Source organism: Copadichromis virginalis, linkage group LG2 (assembly GCF_057382275.1).
Source record: "Copadichromis virginalis isolate Kocher_CV1m ecotype Utaka linkage group LG2, C_Virginalis_male_GT1.1, whole genome shotgun sequence".
Taxonomy (NCBI): Eukaryota; Metazoa; Chordata; class Actinopteri; order Cichliformes; family Cichlidae; genus Copadichromis; species Copadichromis virginalis.
In genome coordinates, this window is record NC_140619.1 from 28,116,619 (window position 1) to 28,144,241 (window position 27,623).

The window sequence follows — 27,623 nt, forward strand, 5'->3', positions numbered from 1 at the left end:
ATCCCTGTTCTACACCTGCAGAGATTCCTCTGGGCTTAAAGGGTGTTTTTAAAATCTCCTCAGTCTTGGAAAGTTCTTGCTTACAGAGCACCAGTGGGTTTCTCTCATTAATATTGAAAGGTTTTTACCTTATGAACAGATGACTGTTATGAATTAGTAGTACATGAATATAGTTGAACTGAACTGAACTAGTGTGCCACAAGAAAGTTGCAGTCAAAATCCAGGCTGCAAAGCAAGGTTTACATATAGAACAGGTCACTACCAAAGTAACATGCTACAATACGCTACTGTTGTTTCGTATTGTTGATGTCAGTTCTATGTCTGAAAGATGACATGAAACTACTGATGTCAAGGAAGTATACTTTATTACCGGAAAGGCATTTCACCTCATAATTTCTCTAATTATGTACAGATATAGTTAATACTTTCTTCATGGGTTTTGACAAAGGCACTCACAATGCGTGTAACATGGGTATAAAACGAGGAACAGTCGTTAAGTGTTTTTTTTTTTTATGTGCAAAATCTTGTAATAGTACATGTGTAAACAAACATGCATGGACATTAAAGGACGCAACAAATATTTCCAGAGAATTTACCCATACTCTAACTCAGAACAAAAATAAACACCTTCCACCTTCCAATTGTCGTTTGGCAGCATTAACCTTTGCAGCTCTAGGCGCGTCACCAGGTCTATCAAGTCACTTGGCAGTTTTAAAACATGGTATTTAGAAATATACATCACTACAGAAGGAATGCACGGTCAGCTGAGGCGTTCGAGGGATTGAAGAATACTGCTCTGGAAAAATCCTGTCTGCCCGCTGCTCTCCTGAGTAACGAGAACCCGCCCATCAGGTCGCTGTCTGTGGACGAGGACAAGCTCTCCTTGAAGCAGACTGAGCTCTGAGTCTGTTTGGGCTAAATGTGTCGCGGCAACTCTGTGTCTGTGGGGGGGGGAAGAAAAAAAAAAATCAGTAATGACTTTCAAGACTGTATGATCAATCACTGCTCCAGGCCCATAAATCCAACATACCTACTTGGGCTGAACTGTGCTGACACAGCTGACAACGTTGGCTGTGAGGTTGTCGGCTTCTGGTTAGTATAAAAATCTGTCATGGCCGTTTCAAGCCCCTTCCGGAGAATAGGACCTTTTCCATCTTTGAGGATAATCCCAGGTCCGTCCCTTCCCAATGTGAGCGATGGGGCCCACACTTCTAAAGGAAGGGGCCCGGGTCGGCTGTTGGAGAGAACCTGATTTCCTGACGACCAAGAGGCGGTCCGATGTCTTGGGGGAGGGGAGCCTTCATTTGTGACAAACCGCACAGACTTTGCCGGCTATGGAAATAAAACAAACTGTAAATCACACAAATAGTAGCGTGATTTAAATATGTATGTGTGTGTATATATATATATATGCAAAAGCAAGATCAACTTTAATGACACTGATTTCATAAGAATGGCATTACCTTCTCTGTACTGGTCTTGTGCATGTCAGGCTTTACTAGAATTGACTGAGGGGTAGTGCTGTCCCTGTCCTTCATGAACACAGCAGAAGAGGGCGCTGCTGGATCAGTCATCCAACCCAGCGGTACGTTAGCATTGGATACAAAGCTGCCGCCCTTCTTCCTCTGCAGAGCAGGCGAGTAGCCAGATGCCTGATGTTGTGCAAAGTGCTGCGAGTTGGAGGGAACGTGGGAACTGCCCATGTGGGACGTGCGATTTGAGCCTGAAAAAAAAAAAAAAAAGATCGTCACATACCTGACAAAGTGCATAATTCAATCAAGCCAAGAGAGTGTGGTTGTTTGACACTCGCCTCTGTGTGGGTGAAAAACGCGCCTTACAGTCTCCCAACCCTGTGAATCCCCGTAGAAGGAAGGTTTTCCAATCCCAGTGGGCGACATTGCATGGTGTGCTCCGTTTGGCACAGATGGGATCTGTCCTGGTGAGTATATCGCTCCATCACCATTCACCTTATCAAGAGCAAGGAACACAGTAGGGTTCTTGGCAGCTGTGTGTTTCTTTGCAGATAAAGTGCTGTACTGCGAGGGCACATTAGGCGCTTTGGTCTCCAGCAGTCTGGCCGAGGTTCTGTATTTTGGGAACAAAAATATTAGTATAGTGATAGTGATGAATGTCTACTTTCACATTGTTGCTATATATGACAAAGAAAACAGCAGCAGGCCGTGACATGCAGCTTTATATTTCTGATTCATAAATAAGTGTACAAAATAGCTCATCTTCATGCCCACACTATGTTACTATCTGAACTCAAATAGCATTTAGCTCCCATTTCCTGCGGTCAGCGATCGCAACCTCTCACCTGAGCACAGGAGTGACGTAGTTGCTGGGAAGAATGCCCACTTTGCCCGTTCTCAGCGATAACCCACGCAGCCAGCCTTCTTTGAATGTTCCGTACACGCCCACCATCTCCCCTTTCCTCAGCTCCAGCTCCTCTGGCCGGCGTGGTTTGTAGGAGTAGAGGACAGCACACCTGAGAAGTCAAAAACAATATACATCCAGATTATTCAGCCCTTTTTTGGCCACATATAACTGTTTCTTATTCTATTCACACCTCATAGATGTGACATTATACATTATAATACCATTAACACACCATGACTTTTCAAAACAGTGACTCACACACTGATGGAGAGCTGCTGTGTGGAGGAGTTTTTGCCATCTGCAGAGGCAGAGGGCATCTGGGGGTTCATCAGAGCCATAGAGATGGTGGGCGGAGTCTCGCTGGTCATTTTCTTCTCGCTCTAAAATGGGATAAATTCAAAATTATCATATAGGAAGCAAAGGACACCTCATGGTACATCGTTTATTATTCATCCCGTAATCACAATCCCAGCAAACTTAACAGTGTGGGCCAACAGTGGGCAAGTGTGGGTAAACAGTGGGGCTGGATTTCTATGGGCAACCTAGAAATTCTATTCTATATATATAGAAGTGCTGTCCATTCTAGAGTGCTGTCGGCACCATTTAGGCACTCCCAACTGGGGCCTGCTTGGGATAAGTGTGGGCTTGCCCTGCCAACACAGCCCCACAGTTCACCCACACCTACCCAATGTGAGCCCACATAGGCATGTTTGTTGGCACATTAATAAGGAAATATCATACAGGGAAATGTGACCGTTATGGAGATACTTAAACGACAGACCTTATTCTATTATGCGGTCAGAAATATGAGCCTGGGAAAAACCACCGATTCAATTTGGAAGTTAAACTGATCCTATTAAAATACTGCAAAAGAAGTCAATTAGTGAAAGAAATCAGGACCTATTCCATTTTCTAATAGACCCCTATTGATAAAGAAGTCACTAAAAGTAGCAACATTCTGGTAATAATGTACCACAGAGCACATCTGGGCCCCAGTAGAACAGCCCACACTGTGTGGGCATACCGTGGGTACGATCAGGCCCACAATGGGCCCCACTGTGGGCCTCTCTTTGCCAAATTTCACACTGATACTGTGGATGTGTGGGTTTGCCCACAGCACCCCCCTCACATAGGCCCCAAAGAGGGCCGCTTGCTGGGATGGCTGTCTATACCGAATGCAATTTTAATTCACTTAACAGTTTAATGTCGACAATGTGGTAAAATGATCAGAAGAAGGATAATTTACTCGATTTTCTATTTTAGAATGTTTATTAACAGTAAAAAAACTTCAGGATGCTGATTTTTTTAATGAACAATGGCAAACATGTAACATGATCAAAGCAAAGACAAACACTTTTAAAAGAATAAAGAGTTTTTATCTGCACAGACCCTGATCTCTGAATCTATTGTCTTAATTTCTTCTGATTTTGTTGTGGTCAGCGTGTAATCCTGACTAATAACAGCCAGAGTTTATAAGGATATAGCAGCCAGGTTACATTTTTGTCTCCAGCTCTCTGCTCTGCTAATCTGCGTCATGGACGTATAAAATAATGGACTCAAGAGGTGCACATCAGCATGTTTGTTTGACTGGCCACACACACGTTGGCTGCATTCACACAAAATTTTCCAAGGTAGTGCCTTTCTGCAGGGCTGTGCAGAAGTGTGGGCCCATTTATTTCTCATGCTTTAGAACGTTACAGCTACGATGCAATCAGGAAATAACGTTTGATTTTTCTAAATCTCTGCTTTGTTCTGCTCAACACCGCTCCCTCTTTCGCTCGCTCCCCTGTTGAGCCAGGGAGGAGAAGTTTAAATGTTGTTGTGTTGTTAAACAGCGGCCTACGCACTTTGCTTGTTATGCCTTTAAGACAGGCATAATGGCACGTGAGCCTTCTGATAATATAAAGCAGTATTATGTAACTTTTACGCCTCCAACACCTCATTTTTGGGCACTACGTAACATGGATGAGAGGGTGTGAAGGTGCATTAACAAAGACCTGCTGCCATAGCTCACCACACACAAGGCTCTGCAGCAGGGGACCGATGTAAAAAGCTGAAGATATAAGAGCGTGCATGGAAGCAGGTGGCTATCAGCTGAGAACTTTTTACTCAGGCACCTTTCACTAAGTGGGGAAAAAAAGTAGATCTGCATCACAAAACTTGAGTACACAACAGGAGTCCGACTGGCAGCCAAGCTGCTACTCTCTTTCTGCAAGCTGACACTCCTAACACTAATTTACCTGTTGTTGTGTATAGTAAATTGCTGGTTTGTATCTAATACACCAATACGCCGGCTATGTTAACTAAATTTCAACTCATTTGCCCAGACATTGGCAAATAAGTTGACATTTGGCGTATCAGTGGTGGATGTTTATCTCTTACGTCAAATCAGTTTGTGCCAAGTGTTCAAAGACAGTGTGATTAAAAGCTAAATCATTCATGACTTTGGTATGTTGCCAGAATTTCACAATCGGTTCATTCCAAGAATGCAGCGCATTCAGTCTCTACATTTCTCCTCATTTCTTTAAGTTTCTCTTTTAATCTGTCACACGTTTGCACATAAGAAATGATTCATTGGATTTTCCTCTGAAATTCTTAGTCATACTTTGAAAAATGTAAACAGACTTCTTTTGCAGTGTATCTTTACAGATCAAAGCTTGTCTACTTAAAGCTTAGAGCAAAGAATATTTTACAGTGATGAAATCAGCAGGATGTGAGTCAAACAAGACTCAAATATGGTGTGTTAGGTTAACCTTTATAAAGCCTGGCCTGTGTGCTGCTTTTTTTCCCCTTTAATCAAACACATTAGTCTTTCTTACTTAAAACAAAGATGCAGAAATAACATTGCTGCGCCCATCTTCTCTGCTGATTCCTGCTTGTATTTACAGCACCACCACTAAACTGCTGCTCGAAGCTTTAACGATAGCCTTTGGGCTCAGAGTTCCTGCTATTACAGTATGCGGCTGGATGTTGCAGTGCTCTCACACTCTGTAACTCAACAGCACAAAGAAAGATGCATCTGACAGACGCATCCAGCACTGTAACCGCAGTCTCGCTTTTTTAAAGGCAGCGCTGTGAGGCAGAAGTAAAAAGTGTAAAAGTAAGGTTGCGTGCACCGATTCCTGAGGACACGACAGACTTCCATCATATGTGAGAGGCCACGAATGAGCATCTCTGTCATAAAGAAAACAACCATGTTTTTAAATGAATGAAGAAGCAGTATACATTATATTTGGACAAAAAAAAAAAAAAAAAAAAAAAAAGATGCAAAGCACTGACAACAAAGAATAACTTAATGTCTTAAATTATTCATCTCTTTCATGACTTTGTGTCCTATTTCTATTCTTAGGTTTTTATTTTAGCCACAAAGAGCCGGCTTTATTTATACTGCAGTCACGCTATGGCCAGGTGCACTGACCCAGCAGCTGCAGCGGCTAAAGGATATTGAAGGATACTTACACAGAGAAACTAACTCTGATATTAGTCAGGCAGAAAATAAAGTCTTATTTAGAGTGAAAGGTTGGCTTGCTCCTACAGTCTGAATCCTGCTAGCACAAACACGCGCATTAATTTAACAGGATATTAATCTGCAGCTTTTTGCCAACATCCTTTGACCTCACATGAAGTGAGACAGTTTGTATGGATGCCCAAAAAGTGTAAAACTAAATAAATTAATGAGCTCTTGTGAAATATTATAATGAATAAATGTAAATAGTTCATCAGTGAGGTTGCAGACGTAGAAATCACGTTCATATTTTTGACGGGGATTTTGATAACGAGCTTTAATCCCATGACCATCCAAAGTAAGTATGAGCTACTGTGTGACTTTGTGAAATAACGTCAGTAAAGTCATCAGCCTTGTCTTAACAAAAAGCACATTTTATTACATTTTATTGCCATGTTGTGGAAAAGAACTACTCTGCCTTCAAATAGTGTTGTTACTATGGAAATACCTGAACTCCAGGTCACTTTGTAAGAATAATGAGGAAATGACTTCTGGAGCCCTTAAAAACAATAAATTTTATTATATTAAAAAAGGCTTTTTGTTATATCTGCAACCTGTATCTTCTGAAATGATCATTTTACCGTCACAAAAGCAAACACCAGAGGTGGGACCAAGTCATTGTTTTGCAAGTCTCAAGTCTTTATCCTCAAGTCTCAAGTCAAGTCTCAAGTAATGTCAGGCAAGTCAGAGTCGAGTCTCAAGTCACTGGTGTAAAAGTCCGAGTCAAGTCACAAGTCTGAAACTTTGAATTTCAAGTCCTTTCGAGTCTTTAAAAAAAAAAAAAAAAAAAAAAAAGCATGTTGCAGTTATATGCTAAATGTAAATATTAGACCATGTAATTTTTTAATCTGTGTTTTTCTCAACACATGACAAAATAGTGAACTTAGAAAATATACACAAATTGTGAAATTGCATCTCTTTAAAATGCAGCTCAATTAAACCTAGCTCCAAGAATAATTTTCACCGACAGTTCTGAGATAAGCTGCATGTTATTCTTGGATGCGGTTGTAGGACCGGCTTTGAAATCGCATGACAAAAATATCATACATAAATAAATGATATTTTTTTTTAAAATATCATTAAAAAAAAAAAACTGCATCACCAACGTAGCCTTGAAAACATTTGCTAGTTAGATGAAGTCAGCTATCTCATCTTAGCATATTTATATGCATATTTATAATCATACGGTTCTTGGAGTGAGTGCATACACTCATGAAGTTTAGTAACTTCAGGTCACTGCAACAAGCCCAGGTACAGTTTACCGACGGATGGGTGCAGGACCTTGAAATGCACCGTGTAGAACGAAAGACCATCGTACGTATCATAAGTTTACCAGTCTCACAAATTGTTGTCATAAATACACATTCCTTAACCGTTTATTAATAGGACCTTTGAGCTCAACGGTAATTAATTAGTAGTGGAAATAATTTCTGGTAGCATCACAGAAATGTAGCAGTGACAATAATACTGTATGCTGTAATCGTACTGGGCAATTAGTGATACAAAAAACCTGTTTTATCCTGTGAATAAAAGTATATGTTTTTGTCAATGTACCATAATAACAGAGGCGAAACGCAATATTGTGTCAGGACAATTCACTATTTATGCACAATAAATAAAGGAGCATAGCGCGACAATTTCTGTTCAGCGCCAGACTTGCTTGTAACCTATATCACCAATTATGTTAATTACAACAGCAGACTGACCTTTGTGTAAATGCTTGGAGCAGACTAACCTGTGAGCTGGAGTGTTCTGGGACGTTATATTTGATCTTTGAATGGCTGCAATCCAGGCCACCCGTCGCGTCTTTGTCACTTCGGAAACATGTCTCGAACAATTTCTCTTCAACGTCGTAATCCGATAACAACCGATCTCTTTACCCGTCGGCTTCCCGTGGCTGTCATGCGACCGGCTATTGCAGTTAATAATACAACGGCTTCTTGTGTTTCTTTTTATCGCTGTGTGACTGATTTTAATTGAAAGCCTGCGTGCGCTAGTACCTCTTGCCACGAGTTCCCAGAATCCTTTGCGGTTCTACCCGTGAATGACGTCACATTTTCAATCTCTATATAATATGCATGTTAAATTTTATATTTGGGGTAAAATATCAAGTCTTTTCAAGTAAACCGGTTCAAGTCCAATTCAAGTCCCAAGTCATTGGTGTAAAAGTCCAAGTCAAGTCACAAGTCTTACAACATTTTTTCAAGTCAAGTCTAAAGTCATAAAATTAATGACTCGAGTCTGACTCGAGTCCAAGTCATGTGACTCGAGTCCACACCTCTGGCAAACACTACCAACACCACGTCATAATGTGTGTCTAAAAATTATGATATGAGGTGAAAACATTCACAAAAGCTCTGACCGGACAGGTCTTTTCAGTTATTATGGACTTCTAGTCAAGCTGAAGCTGGTTAGCGGATATTACATGATGTTTAACTGTGATCAAAAGGTGCTAGGCCTGCACAGAATCAAAAAACCACCAAACAGCACATGACACGTTTGACTTCTATCCAGCTTGATCTCGAGTCACCGTGGCATCATGCCGACATCATCAGGAATTACCTCGCGGGATCACTTGCAGCTGCACTTTTCTGAGGTTGCTCTCCACTCACTGCAACCCCCCCGCCAAGGGCATGATAGAAGGCACGAGGCTTTTCCCTCATCCAACCAGCTCAGATGTGTGACGTTGTTACGTGTTACGTCTTCTGCGTCATTTTCAATATTAACATTTTATTTGTTAAAATTGCACTATTCAAGTCTATTTTTTTCCTGCTAAAAATGATTAATGAGGCCAAAATGAGATTCGAAACAACTGCAATTTATAATTAATTTAAAGAGACATAGAACTGTTGTTTAAACATGTGAAGACATAAGATCTGTGCAGACTGATTTCAAACCTCATTTGATTGATAGATTTGATTGATTTATTGGTCTTTGGATTTTATTTCGAGTGTTTGTTTATGAAGTTTATATGTATGACATGTTGGGAAGTATAAACCCTGTCAACTCATTATCATGGATATGTTCTCTTACATGTTTATGGTTATGGAAAAGTTTTTCAATTGGGTGAAAAGAAGAATAACCTTGAACGCAGCTTTTGTCCCCCACCCTAGTGTACTCACTAGCTTTCAATCACTTTACAGGTTCGGGATTTTATTCGAGTTCAGTTTTTAAGCTTATGTCTCCACCCTGGATGTGTTTAATGAAAACTCCAATCAGACAACATAAATTAGCTGTGCAGAGGGACGAGTAAGCTGAATTTCAAACAGCCAGTTAGAGGGTGAGGATGATTTATATTATTGACTAGTCTCCCTCTTTAGTAACCAATTAATGCTTTGGTTTTTTTAAGCTAAAAAAAAAAAAAAGAAAAAAAAAAAGGGAAAAATCAATGACGAGTGAAAAGAGGGGGAAAAAAAAAACTTTGTGGAGAAAAATAGTATAACTTCCCCACACTGTCCCGCTTACCATTATTTTTTTTATTCAACTGCAACGTGTCAGTCTGTGCAACCTTCGTCAGGTACAGAGAAAAAAAGTGTTCATGCAAACATTTGCACATATATACACATTCAGAGAGATTCAGCCAATTAGGGACTCCTCCATGTATTCTTTAGTCAACTGAGTGATGCATAGTGTTTTTAGGAAATGCAAACATCACAATTCAAACCACATACACCCCAAAAAAATAATATAATGGAGAAGCCACTACATAACATTGAGTGCAAGTTCATCATTCAGTCCTTTAGGTGACAATATCTGCGAGGTGAATGCCTCTCTTCTCTTCACTAACAAGTCATGGTTTCCACCCATTGGAGGTACTGGAACATGCTCAGTGTCACAAAATCATAAAGATGCAGAGATCATGTTTCATATCATTAAAAAATGTGCTTCTACTGAATAATTTTGTCACATCGGTGAATCGCACTTTTATTGTTAACTTATTCTCCGTGTGGTTTTGCTGATATGTGCAAAACCACAAGGGCAATGTATCATTTATATATAATTTGAGTAAATGCACATGTAGTCACACTTCTTATCGGAAATTTTTTTCCGGTATGCGACTGAAAAAAGTATGTAGTTTTACTAGTGTTGTGACACTGGACGCAGTGTCCACACCAGTAATTTCCATTTGCAAGGGCATTCAAAGGGGTCTGACACGGTGTTCTGGGAATCCATCCTAACTCACAAGCCATCCTACCCATTGTTTCTGCACATGTGTACAACACAAAACCCACATTTACTTCATTTTTTTTTTTTAACCCATTGCCAATATTTCTTATGGTTAGGGTTATGGTTTGGATTAGTCAGAAGTCACCATCAAATTATAATACGGGTAGGACGATTTGTGAAAGTAGAACGGTTTCTCAGAACAACGGCTGACTATCTCGTGTTTTAATGGAACCACGTTGTCCTTTAAATTTCGTTCTTATTTATATACAAACAAAGGTGGGAGATTTAAAATGGGATCTGATTTCAAAATTTGGCAGTGCTTAAAAAAACAAAACAAACAAACAAAAAAAAAAAACCTGACCTCCCTCACAGAAGAATAAGTAGTTACAGGTCAGTTCTCTATCCCTTGCAAGAATTTAGATTTTATCTCTATTGCTCTTTCTATAAAGTCCTCTGTGGTTTTGCACAGTTGGCGCAATCTAAAAACTGACTTTTAGGAAAGCCTTACTTAAGTAGGCACAAGTAGCTAATAATAATGTATGTCTATCAGTATCTTGTCGACATTGTTATACATAACCCATGTGTCAATGAAAATAAGTGTTGTACTCAAAAATAAACTTATGGTTATTTTTAAATGTACAGGGTGGGCCATTTATATGGATACACCGTAATAACATGGGAATGGTTGGTGATACTAAAGTCCTGTTTGTGGCACATTAGTATATGTGAGGGGGCAAACTCCTCAAGATGGGTGGTGACCATGGTGGACATTTAGAAGTCGGCCATCTTGGATACAACTTTTGTTTTTTCAATAGGAAGAGGGCCATGTGACACATCAAACTTATTGGTAATGTCACAAGAAAAACAATGGTGTGCTTGGTTTCAAGGTAACTTTATTCTTTCATGAGTTATTTACAAGTTTCTCTTTGTTCACAGCCATTGACATGTCAAAGAGGTTAACACGTGAGGAGCGGATCGAAATTGTGTTGATATCTGGTGAACGCAGTAACCGGGTCATTGCAGCAGATTTCAATGCAAGACACCCTACGAGACGACCCATCTCCCATGCTACAGTCAGCAAACTGCTTGCCAAGTTTCGTGAAACTGGTTCAGTGTTGGATTTGCCAAAATGTGGACGCAAGAAAACTGTCACTAATGAAGAAACATCAGTGGCTGTCCTAGCTTCATTCAGCAAGAGCCCACAGCGTAGCACTCGCCGCATGTCACTGGAGAGTGGCATTAGTCAAATATCCCTTCGGTGGATATTAGTTACTCACAAATGGCACCCTTACAAACTCCAACTACTGCAGCATCTCAGCGAGGATGACCCAGATCGGCGCACAGAATTTGCAGAATGGTCAAAACAAAAATTGGAACAAGACCCTCAGTTCACGCAGAAAATTTTGTTCAGTGATGAGGCAAACTTTTATGTAAATGGTGAAGTTACAAACAAAACCATCGCTATTGGTCTGACACTAACCCACATTGGATGGATCCCTCCAAGACTGTTGGAACAACAAAAGTGATGGTTTGGTGTGGTATATGGGGTACAACGATAGTGGGTCCATTCTTCATCAATGGAAACCTCAAAGCCACTGGATATTTGAAATTGCTACATGATGATGTGTTTCCCTCTTTATGCACTGAAGCTGGCACGTTTTTTCAGCAAGAGGGTGCACCACCACATTATGGGTGCCAGGTCCGAGCATTCCTAGATGAACAGTTTCCTGGAAAGTGGATTGGTCGTTGTGGGCCAGTTGAATGGCCCCCAAGGTCTCCCGATCTGACCCCCTTAGACTTTTATCTTTGAGGTCATCTGAAGGCAGTTGTCTATGGTGTGAAGATACGAGATGTGCAGCACCTGAAACTACGGATACTGGATGCCTGTGCTGGCATTTCTCCTGCGGTGTTGCTATCAGTGTGTGAAGAGTGGGACAAGAGGGTTGCATTGACAATCCAACACAATGGGCAGCACATTGAACACCTTTTATAAGTGGTCAAAACTTGTAAATAACTCATGAAAGAATAAAGTTACGTTGAAACCAAGCACACCATTGTTTTTCTTGTGACATTACCAATAAGTTTGATGTGTCACATGACCCTCTTCCTATTGAAAAAACAAAAGTTGTATCCAAGATGGCCGACTTCTAAATGGCCAACATGGTCACCACCCATCTTGAGTTTGCCCCCTCACATATACTAATGTGCCACAAACAGAACTTTAATATCACCAACCATTCCGATGTTATTACGGTGTATCCATATAAATGGCCCACCCAGTATATTCAGATCCTCTTCATTTCCTTGAATGAATAATAACAGTAGAAGCAAAGCTGTAAATGTAAAGCTAAAACACATTTATGTCAAAATGAAGATTTAAAATAATTAATTCATACTTTCATGTAACTTCATCTAAACTAAGGTAATACCCTCCTTGCTGCATTAGCTTAACAATCTACTTTGCCTAAAATGCCACTAAGCTTTTGACCAGGTCACCTACAATCCATCACGTGTGACTAATCAAAATCTGAATTTAATTCAGGTTTCCTGTTTTGTACCTCTGCACAGTCAAACAGTGAACTAGATTACAGATCAACTGCAGTCGTACTCAAACACAAAGCCTCAAAGCTCTTCTGATCTGCGTTTACCTAAACTTTTATCTGTCTATCTTCGGTCTTCCATCTCCGATTAAGCTTGAGATTTGAAGAGAACCGTCTGCCACTTATCTTGTTTTTACTTTTAAATCTATTTTTTCTGTTTTCGGAAGCACTTTGTGACTCTGCACTTGAAAACTGCCGTATAAATAACTCAGCCAAATTATTTCTGCTCTTTTATGCAGTCACTTTGCAGGGTGACTGCATAACCACTGATAACAATTACAATGATGTCAGATATTCTGGTGAAGTATGATAGGGGAGTGAACTTTTTTTTCAAATTAATCCTAAAGTTTGCTCTTACATAACTGTGCAGATATTCACACTAATATGCATTATTTCATCCACAGTGGGAGGGAAGCTGCAAAATAAAAAAAAAAGAAACAGGCGAGAGTCAGAGGTAAGAGCCGATGGGAAGCGGCACCAAGAATAGCACAAACATGCCGTCTTGGTCACTGGAGAGCTCAGCCTCAGCTTCAGGGACACGGCCCCTCCGCTCCCTTAAAAAGGGGGAGTGTGTGGCTCGTCTGCCATTACAGGCTCGCTGATGTGAAAGGGAGCGTTACCTGCTTAGTGAAGAGGAAGGAGTTTGAAGGAAGGGCAGAGAGGGAGAGGGGTCTGTTATGTAAGCAACTTCACTAGTGACTCATCATCATCATCAGCATGAGAGCGATAAGCAGACACACTGAGGGACTCTCTGAGCCTCCCACTCTCCACATCTATTTCTCATTTTTTCCTCCTCCTTCTTCCCACTTCATGCGTTTTTTGTTTTCGCAGCCTGAAAATGTGTCGCGTTTCTCTCCCTCGCTCCATACCATTTTCTCGGACGCTCAGCTTTTCCTCTTCCTGCCGTACTGCCCCGTTTCCTCATTTCTTATCGTTCCCCTCCGCCTCCCTTCCTCTCCTGTTTCTCTCCAACCTGCATGAGGTTGAGCATTTCTGCGCTCTGACATGTGTAATTGCAGGGCAGAGCCGAGACGTTTGAAAGGAATCAAAGGAAATCGCTATTCTGAAGGGCAGGGAATTTGGCAGCGCGTTACATTATTAAGCCTTCCAGAGGCTTTCATGCCAGCACTGTACTCTTAGGCCCCGTGACTTGGTGCCACATCACCGCTGTTTTCTAATGTGAAATAACAGCACTATGTCCGGTTATTTACTCCAACGTGCTAATGATTTATAGGAGCTTTTGGGTCATTTCCCGAGTAAGTTTTATCACAAGCTTTCTCAGAAATGAACTCTTCTTGTCTTGGTTAAAGTTATGTGCAGGGACATGTTTACCAATCATGCCTCGCCCTGATATTGCTACACAATCTTCATAAAGTATGCAGCAGATATCATGTTAGTGCCGGAAAGGCTATGAACCCAATAGCCTGAAACACTAACATTCCCAAACTCCAGCCTCACTAAACAATGAAACAGCAAAAATCTTCAGTTTCAAGACTGTTAATGACTTCTAGTCTTCTAGAGGTAATAATTAATTTAGACAGTAAAATTGACCTGCTTTCTTCTGTGCTCCCTCAGAGTTAAAAAAAAATAAGTTAATGAGTCATTTTAACAATCCCATCAAATCAGAAGAGATTTCCTCTTTTCTCTCCTGCTTGACAGTTCTCCCTGTGAGGATTCAAACTCGCACAGCATCACAAACCACATGTCCCTGAGATGAAGAGAGAAAAAAAGAAAACCCACCCTGTGGAACTATAATTCATCTCAGACGGGAAATCCTGGCTTTTGTCCCAGGACTCGTGATTAAAGACCTCTCAAAAGTTACGGTCCACTCACCTCCACTCCTCACTTCTTTTGTTTCCCTTTCCCACATGTGTCTCGTCTTAATGAGAACCACTTAATCACAAGGGCGATCTCTTTCTCACTCATTCCTGCAGCTTACAGTGTCACGGTTCCCTCCCTTAACCAGAGGCCAACTTGATCAGTGACTCAAATAAACACCTCTTATTATCGCACATAAAACCATTTCACCTTTTTGCCAACAGCATGTTTTCTGTTATAGCAAATCACTGCGAGCAAAGCCAAACCCAGCTTTAATTAAAAGATTAGAGCAGAGGTGGAGAAAAGAATAAATAAATAATAAGAGAGTTATGTGACTCACTTGTAACAGGTGTCTGTGCGAATCAGAGTGGCGTCTTCGCTGAGAGTTCACTCTGGAAGAATGAGAGTGGCCCCGGGTGGTAGTGGGCACAGAGAGGCGCTGCGTCTGACCCTGACGGTTGTAGCTGTTGAAGGTGTTGTTGTTGTCTCCTGTCTGATAAAAGTTGCTTCCTCCGGCTACGGGCTGTTTCCGTTGGTTGGAGAGGGGCAACGTGCTGATGACGGGCGTCTTAGCCGGGGCTTGAGGGACTCCGTAATGGGCAGTCCTACTGGATGCGTCAGTGGCCTTGTCTTTGCCCCCGCTCGAAGTCTGATGGTGAAATTCTGCTAGATCCCCCCCCCTCCGACTCTTTCCCTTCAGCAGTTTGGCAGCCACAGAGTTTGGCTGGAATAGGATGAATGCATAAAAACGAACCACAGTAAGAAACGTAACACAGGAAAATCCTCAGTCAAGAAAAACAATTCCTCTCAAACTTGCTCTAACCTGCGCCTGCCAACCTCTGCTCCTGCTGACCAGCTAAAAATCTGTCTAAATACACCCACTTATCACCGCTAGACTCACCCCTACAACTTGTTGGACAGGCAGGCAGCAGAGAGCGTGAGAAGTACCAGCCAATAAGCCAGGCAGGGTTGGATACTGCTGAGAAATGAGCCGCGCAGACAGACAGGCAGGCAGACAGGCATTGGCAGGGTTAATGCTTTCACTCTCCACAGTGATGTGCTGTTATGCCACCCAAGCAGAGAAAGCATTACTGTGTCTTTACGCCTGGCTGCACGACACAGGAAGAGGCTGGCACAGAAAGGAGAGGAGGAAAGTGGAAAGGAGAAAGATAAAGAGCATCACTGAAGCAGGGCTCGAGGAGAAGACATGGGTGAGTGGGAGATAAAAGTATGCATGCATTAAAGAGAGGACTAATAAGAAGAGGGGGTATATTAGTGAGGAAATCACAGCAAAGCAGATGACAAGTTAGGAAAGTAAACAGGAAGTGAATGAGGCATTGACCCCAGCGACTGAATGAACAAACACAGCCCCCCTCCAGCATGGGTGAAGTTAATTCCTGGAGGCAGAAAGTGCAGAGGAAAACAAATAACAGTCAGCCAGCTAAGCAAGCCCCGCAACCCTGAGTAAGCCACATAGTCACAAACTAATGAGCAGCTGCAGACACAGCAGGGCTTCGCAGATTAGCTTTCTGCCTCAGCACTTTACAGAGCAGGAGTGACATTTACTGACAAATCAGAGATTTGAATGAAAAGCAAGTTAGCGTCCCGGCAGTGACCTGGAATTAATGGCATCCGGCGACGACATCTGCAGTTCAATTGATTACACTACCGGAGAAAAGTGGCTAACGGCAGGTGTCGACCTCGATCGCGCTGAAAAGGTCACAACTCACATCCAAGGAAGAAAAGAAACTCACCTCTGTAAACTGCTCAGGGCAGAATCCCACTTTCTCCCCCAGCTTGGCCTCGATCCAGTTTTCATCCACCCGCCTGATGAAAGTAAGAATGTCTCCCTGTATGAAGCACAAAATAAATAACAGACTGAAAACCACACACAAGACGGGACACAAGATGGATTTAACAGAGTGCGCTTGCCCCAGAGACTGAGCACTCAGCTCGGAAACTCTGTGTTTCTCCACGAACATGTGACATAAGCTCCCTTTGTGTCTGCAGGCCTTGTCCTTTTCTGTGGCCAGCCTCTTAAAAAAAACAACAACATTTGACCACCTAGATTGAGAAACAAAAGAGGCTCGGTCGAGGGCGTTTTAATGGAGGGCACAAAAGTACCCAGGCCCTTATATAACTGCCTCAGAAATCCAGGGTAAGTAAGAACTGCTGCAATGGAGGTCTGAGCCTCCGTTTCCACAAGTCTCAGTTTTCAGTCTCTGAAAACAGTGAAAAGAATAAAAGCGGTGATCCTTATGTAGCAGTCTTTGCTGGGGACTTCCTGCGCTCTTTGTATTCACAGATTGCTACAAACACAGGTTTAATATAAAAGAAAGCAGGATTAAGTTCAAGGGGTTAAGCATCAATTCAAAACTGCTGTTTCCCTGCCATGACAGAAGATAAGTCAATACACCAGTTGAAAGGCTTCTAACATCCTAGCTAACTGACAGATCTGTCCTTTATGCATCTATGAAATCTAAACCGAAGCAAGTAGTCAAACCAGCAGCTAAAACTATGACCGTATGACTTTATCGGTGTCTCAGATCATTGTGGAGGAGTTTTGGTCCACTTTTTGTTCATGCACAGCTTCAGTTACTCTGTTGTAGATTTGCTGCTGTACTGTCCCATTTTCAGCCAAGCTTTAGCTGTCAGCCACATGGCCTCACATTACCTCTCCACCATCATCTTGACAGCTGGTATGAGGTGTTGATATGTTGTGTTTGGTTTCCAAACATGGTCCTGTGCATTATGACCAAACATCCGCACACTGGTCACTGAACAAAGCATAAAGTCTTACGCTTTGTTCAGAAGCAACTTTGCAAACCTCAACTGTTTGGTAGGGTTCTTCTGGCAACCCTACCAAACAAGCCTAACTTGTTCAGTCTTTTCCTAATTGCATTGTGGAGTCTGAGATTTAGCTCTTGGGTTTTTTTTTTTTTTTAGTTGTTTCCCTTGGGTGTAAAGTCCTGGAAAGGACTTTCTGTTAAACACACACCTGAATATATCAGACTATCAATGAATAAAGAGCATTTGACTATCAGCAAATGGCTGCTGCTTACACTCTCTGGACCAGATTTACTAATATGTTGCTCCATAAACTGGGTTTTGGTGTAAAAAAGGTGTTTACAGGGAGAGCGCAGTAACAGATTTGCGACTGACGCTGTTAAACATGTGTCGCAAGGTGACCTCATAAGGTGCAAAACGTAAGAAGGAGAATATTTAAATCAAGCACAAAAACATTTACTGATATTTGCGACACACAATTTACTGCTAATTCTGCAGATATTTAAAGCATGTCTCATTTTTACCAGTTGATATTGAAATGAATCAACTGTGCCTGTGTTTAGAAAATAGCAAACACCTATCAGCGCTGTCTGGGGATTGAGCTCAAACGCTACTTTGCCCTGTTTAGTAAATCTGGCCCTTAATTCTATGGAAGCATTACCGACTGCACAGACCCCTTTGAAAACTGTCTTTTTCACATTACTGGGGAGCTTACTGAAATCATAAAGAAATAAAATACAGGTGCTTTTTAGCCACAATAAATATGTGAAGTTTGGTCCATTTGTACCGCCATGGTGGTCCGTAAACTTCAGTGCATGTGCGATAACTGAATTTCTAAAAACGAGGCTTGTAGCATATTTCTTGCAGAGGAACCTTTATACTTTTTCACTCTAGAGGTTCACTGAAGTAAAACCGATGCTATTTAAAAGGTTTAAAACTGTGCACACACAATTACCCCATGAACACTATATTGCCCTGCTGCACTAACTCAGCAGTCTGAGTGGCTCACCTTGAGGAAGCTGAGAAAATATCTGCTGTCTTCCAGATTCATTTCTTCTGGTTTAAAGTCACACAGTGCTCTGCACAGAACTGGTGCTTGGAGCTGCTGGAGGGGCTGCAGCTGAGGTGTCTGGCTGACGACCTGCTGAGCACTGACAGACGCACTGCTACTGTCGCCGGCGTGCCAGTTGTCATCCCCTTTGTGTTTTGGTGTGATAGCGTTACCAGCCGAGAGGAACAGCTCTCCTGACAGATCACCTCTGTGGCTATACACTGATGCTCTGTGAGCAGCCTAAAGTGTGGAAGAAAGTCAAATTTCAGCTTCTTTATGTTGAAATAATTAAGATTTCTTACATAATGTAAGATTTTAAAGATCCCACACTCTGCAATTTCATCTGTAAAAATCCCCGGCTATGACACATTTTAAGAAAATAAGTGACAGTTGGTGTGAGGTGCTACAGAAACACTCTGCATTTAATTTGTGCTTCATCTTGTAATACGAGTTAGATTGTGGGATGACAAAACAATTTTGCGCTGAACCGGCACTGATGCACCACTGAGATATGAAGATGACTTTTATATGACACATCCTTTCTTTTTTCTTTTTTCCCCCTTTCAAGATTGTATCAAGTTTACACTTCAGTTTTTCGAGTTTTTCGAAAACGGCACAAAAGCGATTACGCTGCCTGAGAGGGCACAAAATCTGATTAATATGGACTTCAAGTCATACTTAAAGTAACAATTTCACAAGTCTCCTCGTGATTTCCGTAACTAAATGCAGGCTACACCCTGAGCTTCACTGATTATTACCAGTGGAAAATGTCATATGTGCAATTTAAATTGATGGTTTAGGGATTTTGTATCAAGTCTGTAGATAAAGTGTTTACATCCACTTTACGGCCAATCATCGTAGCATCGGGTTACAGTTAATCAGACTGACACATACTGTATCCATGACAGCATTCGGAAGAAGCCAAAATGATCACTAACTCGGTTTAACGAAACAGGCTCAGCTTTCTGAACTGTGACTGAACTCAAATCAGGTTTCAAGTAGAATACGGAACTCTTCTTGTTTAGCTCGCACATGTGAGAACGCAGATTTGTGGACTGTAAAGTTTTTGCAGAGATGCATATAATACTAATTTAAAAAAAAAATGCATAAGAAATAGTCAGTTCACTGGGCTTTGTATAATTCCCTCTTCATCATCTTCTTCTGCCTATGGCAATCTCTAAATCTGCATGCTGAATTTGTTTTTTGTTTTTCATTTTGCACACAAATAAAACTGTCGTCCAATTTTTTCTGGTGGCACCCAAAAGCCTGCATCACTGCCAGAGAGCCAAAGTTGGAGGTCCAATTGGGTTCATAAAGTGGGAAAACACAGATTTTCTAACTTTACCACCACCACCACCACCACCACCACCACCACAGAAAACAGCAGACTTTCAGCATTAATTAAAAGGGTTTTACAAAAGCATTGCATTAACTGATTAATTTCACTGACTTTTCAGCTAAAAGTCTGAACTTTAGTCACATGATGATTGTTTGATTTCAGATCCACTGTGGTGATGTGCAGGGGGCAAAAAGTGTATAATTGTCAAAAAATGCTTATGGAGCTAGCTGTATTCATGTGCACTTTACTTCACTTTCTGGCATATAGAACATTTTTTCCCCAACTTGTTCTACGGCTTGGCCCACCTTCCTAAGAATGCCCATCATTTGTCCCCTCAGGGGCATTGCTTTAAGTAGAAATATGTTTTCTTCTTTAAACGCTTTATTTTTAATATATAAACACCAGAATGCTAGGAATATGAAGTACTCTGTTTTGCATGAGCCACAAACTTTCAGATGTATGGAGATTAGTCGAAAAATATCGCTTAGCTACTGTTGGAAATATAACCGAGCAGTAAACCACAGCTCTCCATGGAGTTGACACACATATTATCATCTGGTTGGTTTTTCCCTCCTGTTGCCCTGCATGCGTGTGGGTGTATCACTCAGCAGCACTTCTATAGATTAACGGCATAAAGTGCTATCTGTTTTTTCCCCATCACTTGATAATTATAGTATTTTCTATAGTTTGCTTAAAGGATCTTATCTACATCCAAGATTGATATTCCATCATATTAAAAATCCCCAAAGTTCAAAGGTTAGGTAGTACAAGTGAAAGGGCAAACACTTGCATTTTTACTACTGTGTAAAACCCTTCAGCCCGTATAGTGTAGTGTAGTGTTAATAACAAATAACTATACTTGTCAGTAGTGATGTGCAACACTTGAGTTTGGGTTTCACATATTAGTTTTTACAGTTCCACTTTGTTTCTCATATAGCTGTAGATGACTGGGCTGAGGCCTTACTCACCTCATTGTTCCCCTGCTTCTCTCTGTTTGGACTTTCCTGGTACTGTTTATCGTCCCTGGCTGTTAAGCTCTCCCGGGACACGGGCACTGCATAGCGGGATTTCTGTGTGTTCTTGCTGGGGCCCGAGGTACCGTTGAGCCCCTCCAGGAGCCGCACCAGCAGGAGGTTTGTCGGCAGCTCCTCTGCGGTCCTGGCCGGGACAGGAGCGCGGCACTCAGGGCAAAATAGCTGGTACTGGTCAGCCTCGTGCCTCTGCAGGCAGGGCAGGCAGAAAGTGTGCTGACAGGGAAGGACCTTGGCTGACGCATCCAGCTTCTCCAGACACAGAGGGCACTCCAGCAAGGCCATTAGAGCCAGCTCCTCCATTTTAAAACTTGTTTAAAACTGTTTGAGAATAGGACTTCTGGTACATCGGAAACACTATAATCCACCATTCTGAGACAGAAACACAGAAAGGAATGAAAAGCTGATGTAGTGAAATAAGTTACTGCCAAAACACAGTGAAGCAGTTACAACACGAGTGACCAATGTCCTCGCACATGACAGCCAGTAGAACTCCATGTCCCACCACATACCTCCAGACAGCTTTGATAAGGTCGAACTACAACCTAATAGAGCGCCCCACGCGCAGCTGCTCGCCCGCGGTGCTTTACACAGGTGTCATGTCGGCTCACCTGACTCCACAGGTAGGACAGAACCAGGAAATAACACAGTTCTTCCATATTTGTTTACAAGAAAAACCCTCAAAGAACAAAAAAGCACACACGTGGTACTTACACGTTTGCTTCCTGCCAATCAGAGGGACAATCCATAAACTTCGACTATTTGGAAATGCGCAACTTCTTCCCCGCCGTCGTCGAGACGCGGTGCGCCGAGCACGGGGCACAAAGGGCGCATCAGCTTTACCTTAAACCCGTGCCAAATATCACGACGACATTTAAAAAGAAACGCACCTGGTAGAATTCTACTCAAAACAAACTCCTTAAAATGTCCCAGCCGCCTTCGGGCGCATCCATCAGGAACTGTCTCGGGTTTCAGTGTCTTGACTAAGTTTAACCCTTTACAGCTGATCAGCTCGGCTACACCGTTCAGGGTAATGACACGGAATATTTCAAGGTGATGTCATGCAAAGGATTAAAATGGACGTTTAAAATCAAATCTCCTGTAAGACAAATGCTTTTTGCAATTCCTACATTTAAAAAAAACATTTATTTATTTATATATTTATTTTTAACTGTATATGTTTTGCATAGTCTCAAACAAATCCTTAAAAACACTAAAATTAAACATGGCAGACATTGAAGCTTTTAATTATTTTTCCCTTCAAATGAACCGTCTGAGCATGCCCATCTTTATTGATTAAAACATGTATGAAACGGGGAATTTTGGGCATCATTTACAGCGCAGTCGTGTGACTTTGGCTCCCTCTGCTGGTGCATACACTCACCGCACTCCGCAGCAGTTTATAAAGCCCCACAGCAGTGCACATCAGTTTGAATTGAGTAAAGGGAATATCAAGCATACCTGACATTCACCGGCACTCCTTTCCTCCACCACAATTTTGCCAAAAGGCATTTAAAGCAGTTCACAGTTAACATGTCGCACGACTTTTAATTGTTGCTCGGACAGGGGTGTCACTAGGTTTTAAGGACAGGGGGGGCTTAGCCCCCAAGAGATGCACACGACATGAACGAACGTAGTGAATGAGCACAAAATTTCACAAACAGAAAACAAAGACTGAGAAATTGTTTTCCTACTTTTTTGGACAGATTAAACATCCTAGGCCACCAATAGATCTATTGTTTTATTTAAGTCTGCTTTATAATACAGTACAACAAAAAAACAGAGGAAATGTGTTTGCTGCATCAATAACAAGAAAAAAACTGAAAATAAAAAAGTACATTTTTCTGGCTGCAATCACCAGTTACTTGGTGGGTGGAAGCATCAAAGAATGACGTCTGTTTTTAAGAGTGGCAAATCGGTCAATCACTCTGTTGTGACTCAGATGCTGAAGCGTGTCTTTTTCAATAGACATGACTGCAAGACTGTGAAGTCTTTTCTGACCCATTGTTTGACGCAGCCAGCAGTGCAGCCGACGCAGTGCACTAAAGGACCGTTCGCACGAGCAGCTGCTGACAGGCACTGTTAGGGCAACTTGGATGGTTGCCTTCAGAGAGGGAAACATGTCTGAATCAAGGAGGTTGTACACAGACAACATATTTTTGGGTGGACATCCAGCCTCTGTTTTCCGGGTAAGAAAGTTTCTGGCCACCAGAACCTCCTCTTTTTTCAGGTCAAGTCTGTAGTGCTTTGCAAGTTCATTCAAGTGTGGTTCACTCAAGAAGTTCTCAGATTTAGGACTGCATGCCTGGACACCTTTTAGCAGCCCTGCATCTACACTGCAAAATCTTTGATCAAGCTCGCCAACCATCCGATCCACACAAGGGAAAAGTAACTCTCTTTTCAATGTGTCTGAGTTGTTCAATTCAGTGCGTGAACCCACAGTTGCCTCCAGGACAAAATCCTCCATTTTCCTCTGTTTGTGCCTTGTCTTGGCACCTGGTTCAGGGATACTGTGGGTGTTACACAGGGCCTTGGTTTTCTCATACAGCTCTGTAGCAAATGCATCTGAGTGTTTGCCCTTAAGTGTGTCACACACAGCTTGTTTGCAGATAAAAGCTTCTGCCAGGTCTAAAGTCTCTTTCTGCAGGAATTTGTGGAGTCCTTCGGTTACAGACAGAATCGACTGAAACATCAGTAGTGCATAGACTGCTGAGAACTTGTAGAGCTTTGCTCTGAGACCAACAGCTATGGGGGATCCAATTGCAGATAGGCACTCCAAAATGGCAGGCAATGTCTCAAGAACTGCACTGATTGATCGCAACTGACATGCCCAGCGAGTGTTTGAAAGTTGCACAAGCTCAGTTTTTGTCAATCCAAGCTTTGCCTGAGTCTCCATGAACTTATGATGATTGACTAGGGAGGTGCTGAAGAAAGAATACACACACTCCAACAAGCTGAAAAGCTCCACAGCCTCTGGGACAGCCTTGCAAGTATTGCACAAAACCAGGTTGAGTTGATGAGCATAACAATGCACATAGATAGCCTCAGGATGGAGCCTTCTAAAATGTGCTTGTACACCTCCAGTGGAGCCACTCATAACGGCTGCACCATCATATGTTTGTGCTACACACTTAAGCTCTGCAAGACCATCGTTTTGGATCTGCTGCTGAATCTCATTTGCAATGGACTGGGCATCAAATGATTTTATCTCTGCAAGTGCAAGGAAACGCTCCTTCACTGCCCCCTCTGACACGTACCTGACACAAACAGCTAACTGCTCTGCCTTTTTATCCCTTGCCTCATCCACCATGATGGAATAGACTTTAGACTTTGTCATTTCAGATACAATGACACTAGTAACTTCCTGGGCACAACAGTCAATCATGTCATTCTGGGATGTTGGTGAGATATACTGTGCATTTGATGGGGGATTATGTTTTTGAAGAAAAGGATCAAACTCCTTCAAAAGCTCCATGCATGCAAGAAAATTCCCTCTGTTTGGGCTGTCTTCACCTTCATCATGACCACGAAAAGGGAGTCCCTGTCTCCCTAACATAGAGGAGACTGCAACAATTCGTCTGAGATACTCTCTTCTTTCGACTATCTCACTCACATTTGCAGTTGCTATCATCTGTGCAACGTTTCCCTGTTTGCTAGTTCCCTGGTAGCTTTTCCATGTAACAACACTGTCCTTATGTGTTTGAGCCATCTCATGCTTGCCAAAGATGACTAAAGCTTTCTTCCAGTTCTTGCAACCGTTACTGACCAAACTATCATGTTTGATGTTTTTGCCAAACACTCTACATGGGAAGCAGAAAGCTGCATTCCGGTTGACTGAATATTCTAACCAGTTGTGCTTTTCAAACCAGCTGTGGTTAAATGCTCGCTTCTGTGTACCAAACGTATCATGTGGATAGCTCTTCAGCTTCACCTGTCTGGGCCCTGTGTCTTTGTCACCTAAATCAAACCCTGTAGTAGAATGAGTTGCTGCAGCTGCTTCATCATTTTCCCTCTCTTGGCCTGTTTGCTCTCCTCTCTCTGTAATAACTTGATCTTCCTCTGCCTCTCGATCTATTTGCTGCAGCTCCTCTGTCTCTCCTTGCTCTCTCTGACTTGAACTTGCCTGTTGACCTTTTTCTCCCTCAGCCACTCCTTCTGCCTCACCCTTCAAGATACATTAAAACATACTGAATTGTAATGTAAATTGCTAATATCATGACTTCTGCTCCCGCTCCACAGTAATTTGTTGCTCCCAAATATTTTGAAGTTACAAACATTATATTTTGAGCACGCATGTGACTAAAATGGTTGCAATTTAAAGCCCTGAAAAATATTACTAAATTACTTGAATTGAAGTAATATTAAAATAGAACCCTCAAAAATATGTGAGTCAGGCTAATTTGACTTATATATATCTCTCTCTCTTTGCTCTCTCCACTTTCTAACCTTGACTCTCCTAAATAAAAGCTCAAGTTAAACAGGTCTTATATGTTGTACCGTGACTGAAATGTTTCATATTTCATATCCATATTGAGTCCCATAAAATTCTAATCAGACTGTCTCCATCACAAATGACTCCATCCTTTGACTCACCTCTCCAGCAGACGTCTCTCCCCTCTGCCTCTCTGTGCTCCTCTGCCCTGACTCCTACAGGTTAATGGGGATGGAGTGATTATTATTATTTCCACTGATGATAACCATACCTGAATGAGCTCAGCTGGATTTTTCAGAGCTAAAACGAGTGACAGAAATTAACATTATGCTAACAATTTAACTTAGTGCGCTAGCCAGGTTTTTATTTACAAAATGGGGAGCACCTGGTTCATTATTTACATGGGATTCTCTGCTGTTAGCTGGAGCTAACTAATTGTTACTACCAGCCAGTGATGAAGACTTACTTTCTTGAAAAACTTGCGTATATCCATGATTTCTTGCCGTTTGCCACATGCACGCTAGTGTGTCCGCAGGTGTATACGAGCGGAGTGTAAAGTAGCAGTGAAAACGAGGACTGGATTTTCAGTCATGTGGATGTCCCCTGTGAACAACTGGAAGGGATTGGATAACGAAGCACTGACGCTACCTTAACAATGTAAAGCGAAAGGGACCAACCGAGTTATGATCATATTTGTGTGAATAGCGACAGGTTTATATTATTATTTCTTTAAACTCATATTCCTGCATCTTTATATTGAATTTGTCTGCAGGTTCTGTAAAAAAAAAATCGAATAAGTTAAAAAAAAAACAAAAAAAAAAAAACCCCACCAAATTATTTAGGGGGGCTTAAGAATATTTTAGGGAGGCTTCAGCACCCCTAAAATAGGCCTAACGACGCCACTGTGCTCGGATTACAGCAGCACCGCCCAAACCCCAAATTCCCTTTCTTGCATCAAAGTGTTAAATAATTCACCAGTGTGGGCTGTGTACTGAAAGTTCAGGACATCAGTTTGAATTTTTTAAACAAACATGAATCTTTCATCTCTTTCCTCACGTCAGCAGAACTCGGGGAATTCTAAAAATGTACATATGGCTTTTACAGAGAGAGAGAGAAGAGGAGAAGGTGAGGGGGAGAGATTAGCCATGGCTTATTTACATGCTCACCTCAGTGTTGATACAGGGCCTTCCTCCTAAGAACCTCATAAGTGTAGACACGAGGGGGGCCGAACTGCACTTGATTTTAGTTTATTTTTAGGTCTTTTTTTCCTTACTGGACTGAAACGTAACCTCCTGATGACTGTAACACTCTCGCGTGTGAGTGATTGATCTCCTGTAATCCTTTGAAAGATGGAGAAGGGAGTGTGTTTGTTTAGTTGTTCAGAGGGAGTCAGTACATAAGTGCTTATCAGCTCCTTACAGCCGACGATCAGTCTGGCCTCCACTGTGGAGCCTTGCATGTTGCAGGAGTGGGGATCATGTCTGATGGTTCTGATATATAGTCTATCTGATGGAGAGTTGAAGGATCTCCCCCGGGGACAGCTCTGAGCTGGCTGCCCTGTCTCTCAGAATATCATGGCTTGCCACGAGTTGCTGTATATAAAGTAGTGACTTCTTCTCCAGCTTTCATGTTTTATTTAAAAAGCTGTCTTGTTCAGAGAGCGCTGCTAACTCATTGAGTGTGATCTGCCTCAGCATTGCCTTCACCCCCTCGACTTCTTTTTTTGTTTCTCTCTTTCAGGCCTCTTTCTCCTCCTCTGTCTGCCGCTGTGTTTGATCATTTCGGTGTGGTACATGTGCAGATGTACTTCCAAATGCACGAGGATGTGTTTCAGCAGTTTCACTCGAAACAAGGCAACGGTAAAACTGCGTAATCCTCGCGCAGCAGTTCGGTGAGGATTAGCCACAAATCGAACAGCACTTTAGGTGCGTCACAGCCACATAATCAACTTCTTCCTTTCAGAGGGGAACTAATCCTCCACTCCAAACCTAGTGGCTCTCTTAGCTGCGGCAGTTCTCAGGTGCTGATTTGATGACTTATTTTTTGCTGTTTTTCCATTCTTTAATGAAAGATCCACGGACAGGGCGGGAACCGGCTCTTTTTCCCACGGAGTAACGTGAGATGTGAGATGAGGCCGCCGGCTGTGTTTGGAGGAAAAACACAGTACTCCAGTCAGACTGGCTCAACCAGAATATCTGTAGTTTTTTCCGAGTCTGCGTTTCTGTGTATGGCACACAGACACATCCTCCGTCTTTTATTCAGGTACTCCCTTCAGTTGTCTGAGAGAGAAAGTCCAGCTGACAAAAGAGTGAGATGTTTTTGGCCCGCAGTGCATTGTCACTCTCGGTCTGGGACTGACTCAGCCGTGACTGCTTGAAAGCCCAGAAATGTAATTTAGGTTGCAAATGTATGCAGAACAGCAGGCAGCCCTCCACCAGATGTTTTTTTTTAAATTTTTAAATTTTTATTTTTAACATCCATCTGCAAAGCAACTTCTGCCTGGTCTTCCTCTAC

The 27,623-nt window shown here is 42.0% G+C and overlaps 2 protein-coding genes across 7 annotated transcripts; both read right to left on the bottom strand.

Annotated features, from left to right (window-relative positions):
• Nucleotides 1–343: 343 nt before the first annotated feature.
• sh3rf2 (SH3 domain containing ring finger 2) lies at nt 344–25,868 on the bottom strand. 6 transcript variants are annotated; one of them, XM_085476983.1, is made up of 12 exons: nt 25,576–25,868; nt 25,271–25,324; nt 20,615–21,049; nt 18,266–18,547; nt 16,224–16,319; nt 14,810–15,193; nt 2,638–2,759; nt 2,318–2,488; nt 1,811–2,085; nt 1,464–1,723; nt 1,031–1,332; nt 344–941 (listed from the first exon to the last, which is right to left on the bottom strand). In XM_085476983.1, the coding sequence occupies exons 3-12, from the start codon at nt 20,978–20,980 to the stop codon at nt 761–763; spliced, it is 2,439 nt and encodes an 812-aa protein (XP_085333109.1). In that variant the 5' UTR covers nt 20,981–21,049; nt 25,271–25,324; nt 25,576–25,868; the 3' UTR covers nt 344–760. The 6 variants fall into 6 exon arrangements, with proteins under 6 accessions (XP_085333109.1, XP_085333103.1, XP_085333125.1 ...); XM_085476977.1 differs by having other exon boundaries at nt 25,271–25,868; XM_085476999.1 differs by lacking the exons at nt 25,271–25,324; nt 25,576–25,868 and adding an exon at nt 21,392–21,742.
• Nucleotides 22,435–24,495, bottom strand: LOC146717496 (zinc finger MYM-type protein 1-like). Its single transcript, XM_085466009.1, has one exon. It carries the CDS (start codon nt 24,384–24,386, stop codon nt 22,539–22,541), a length of 1,848 nt encoding a protein of 615 aa, XP_085322135.1. The 5' UTR covers nt 24,387–24,495; the 3' UTR covers nt 22,435–22,538.
• Nucleotides 25,869–27,623: the final 1,755 nt, after the last annotated feature.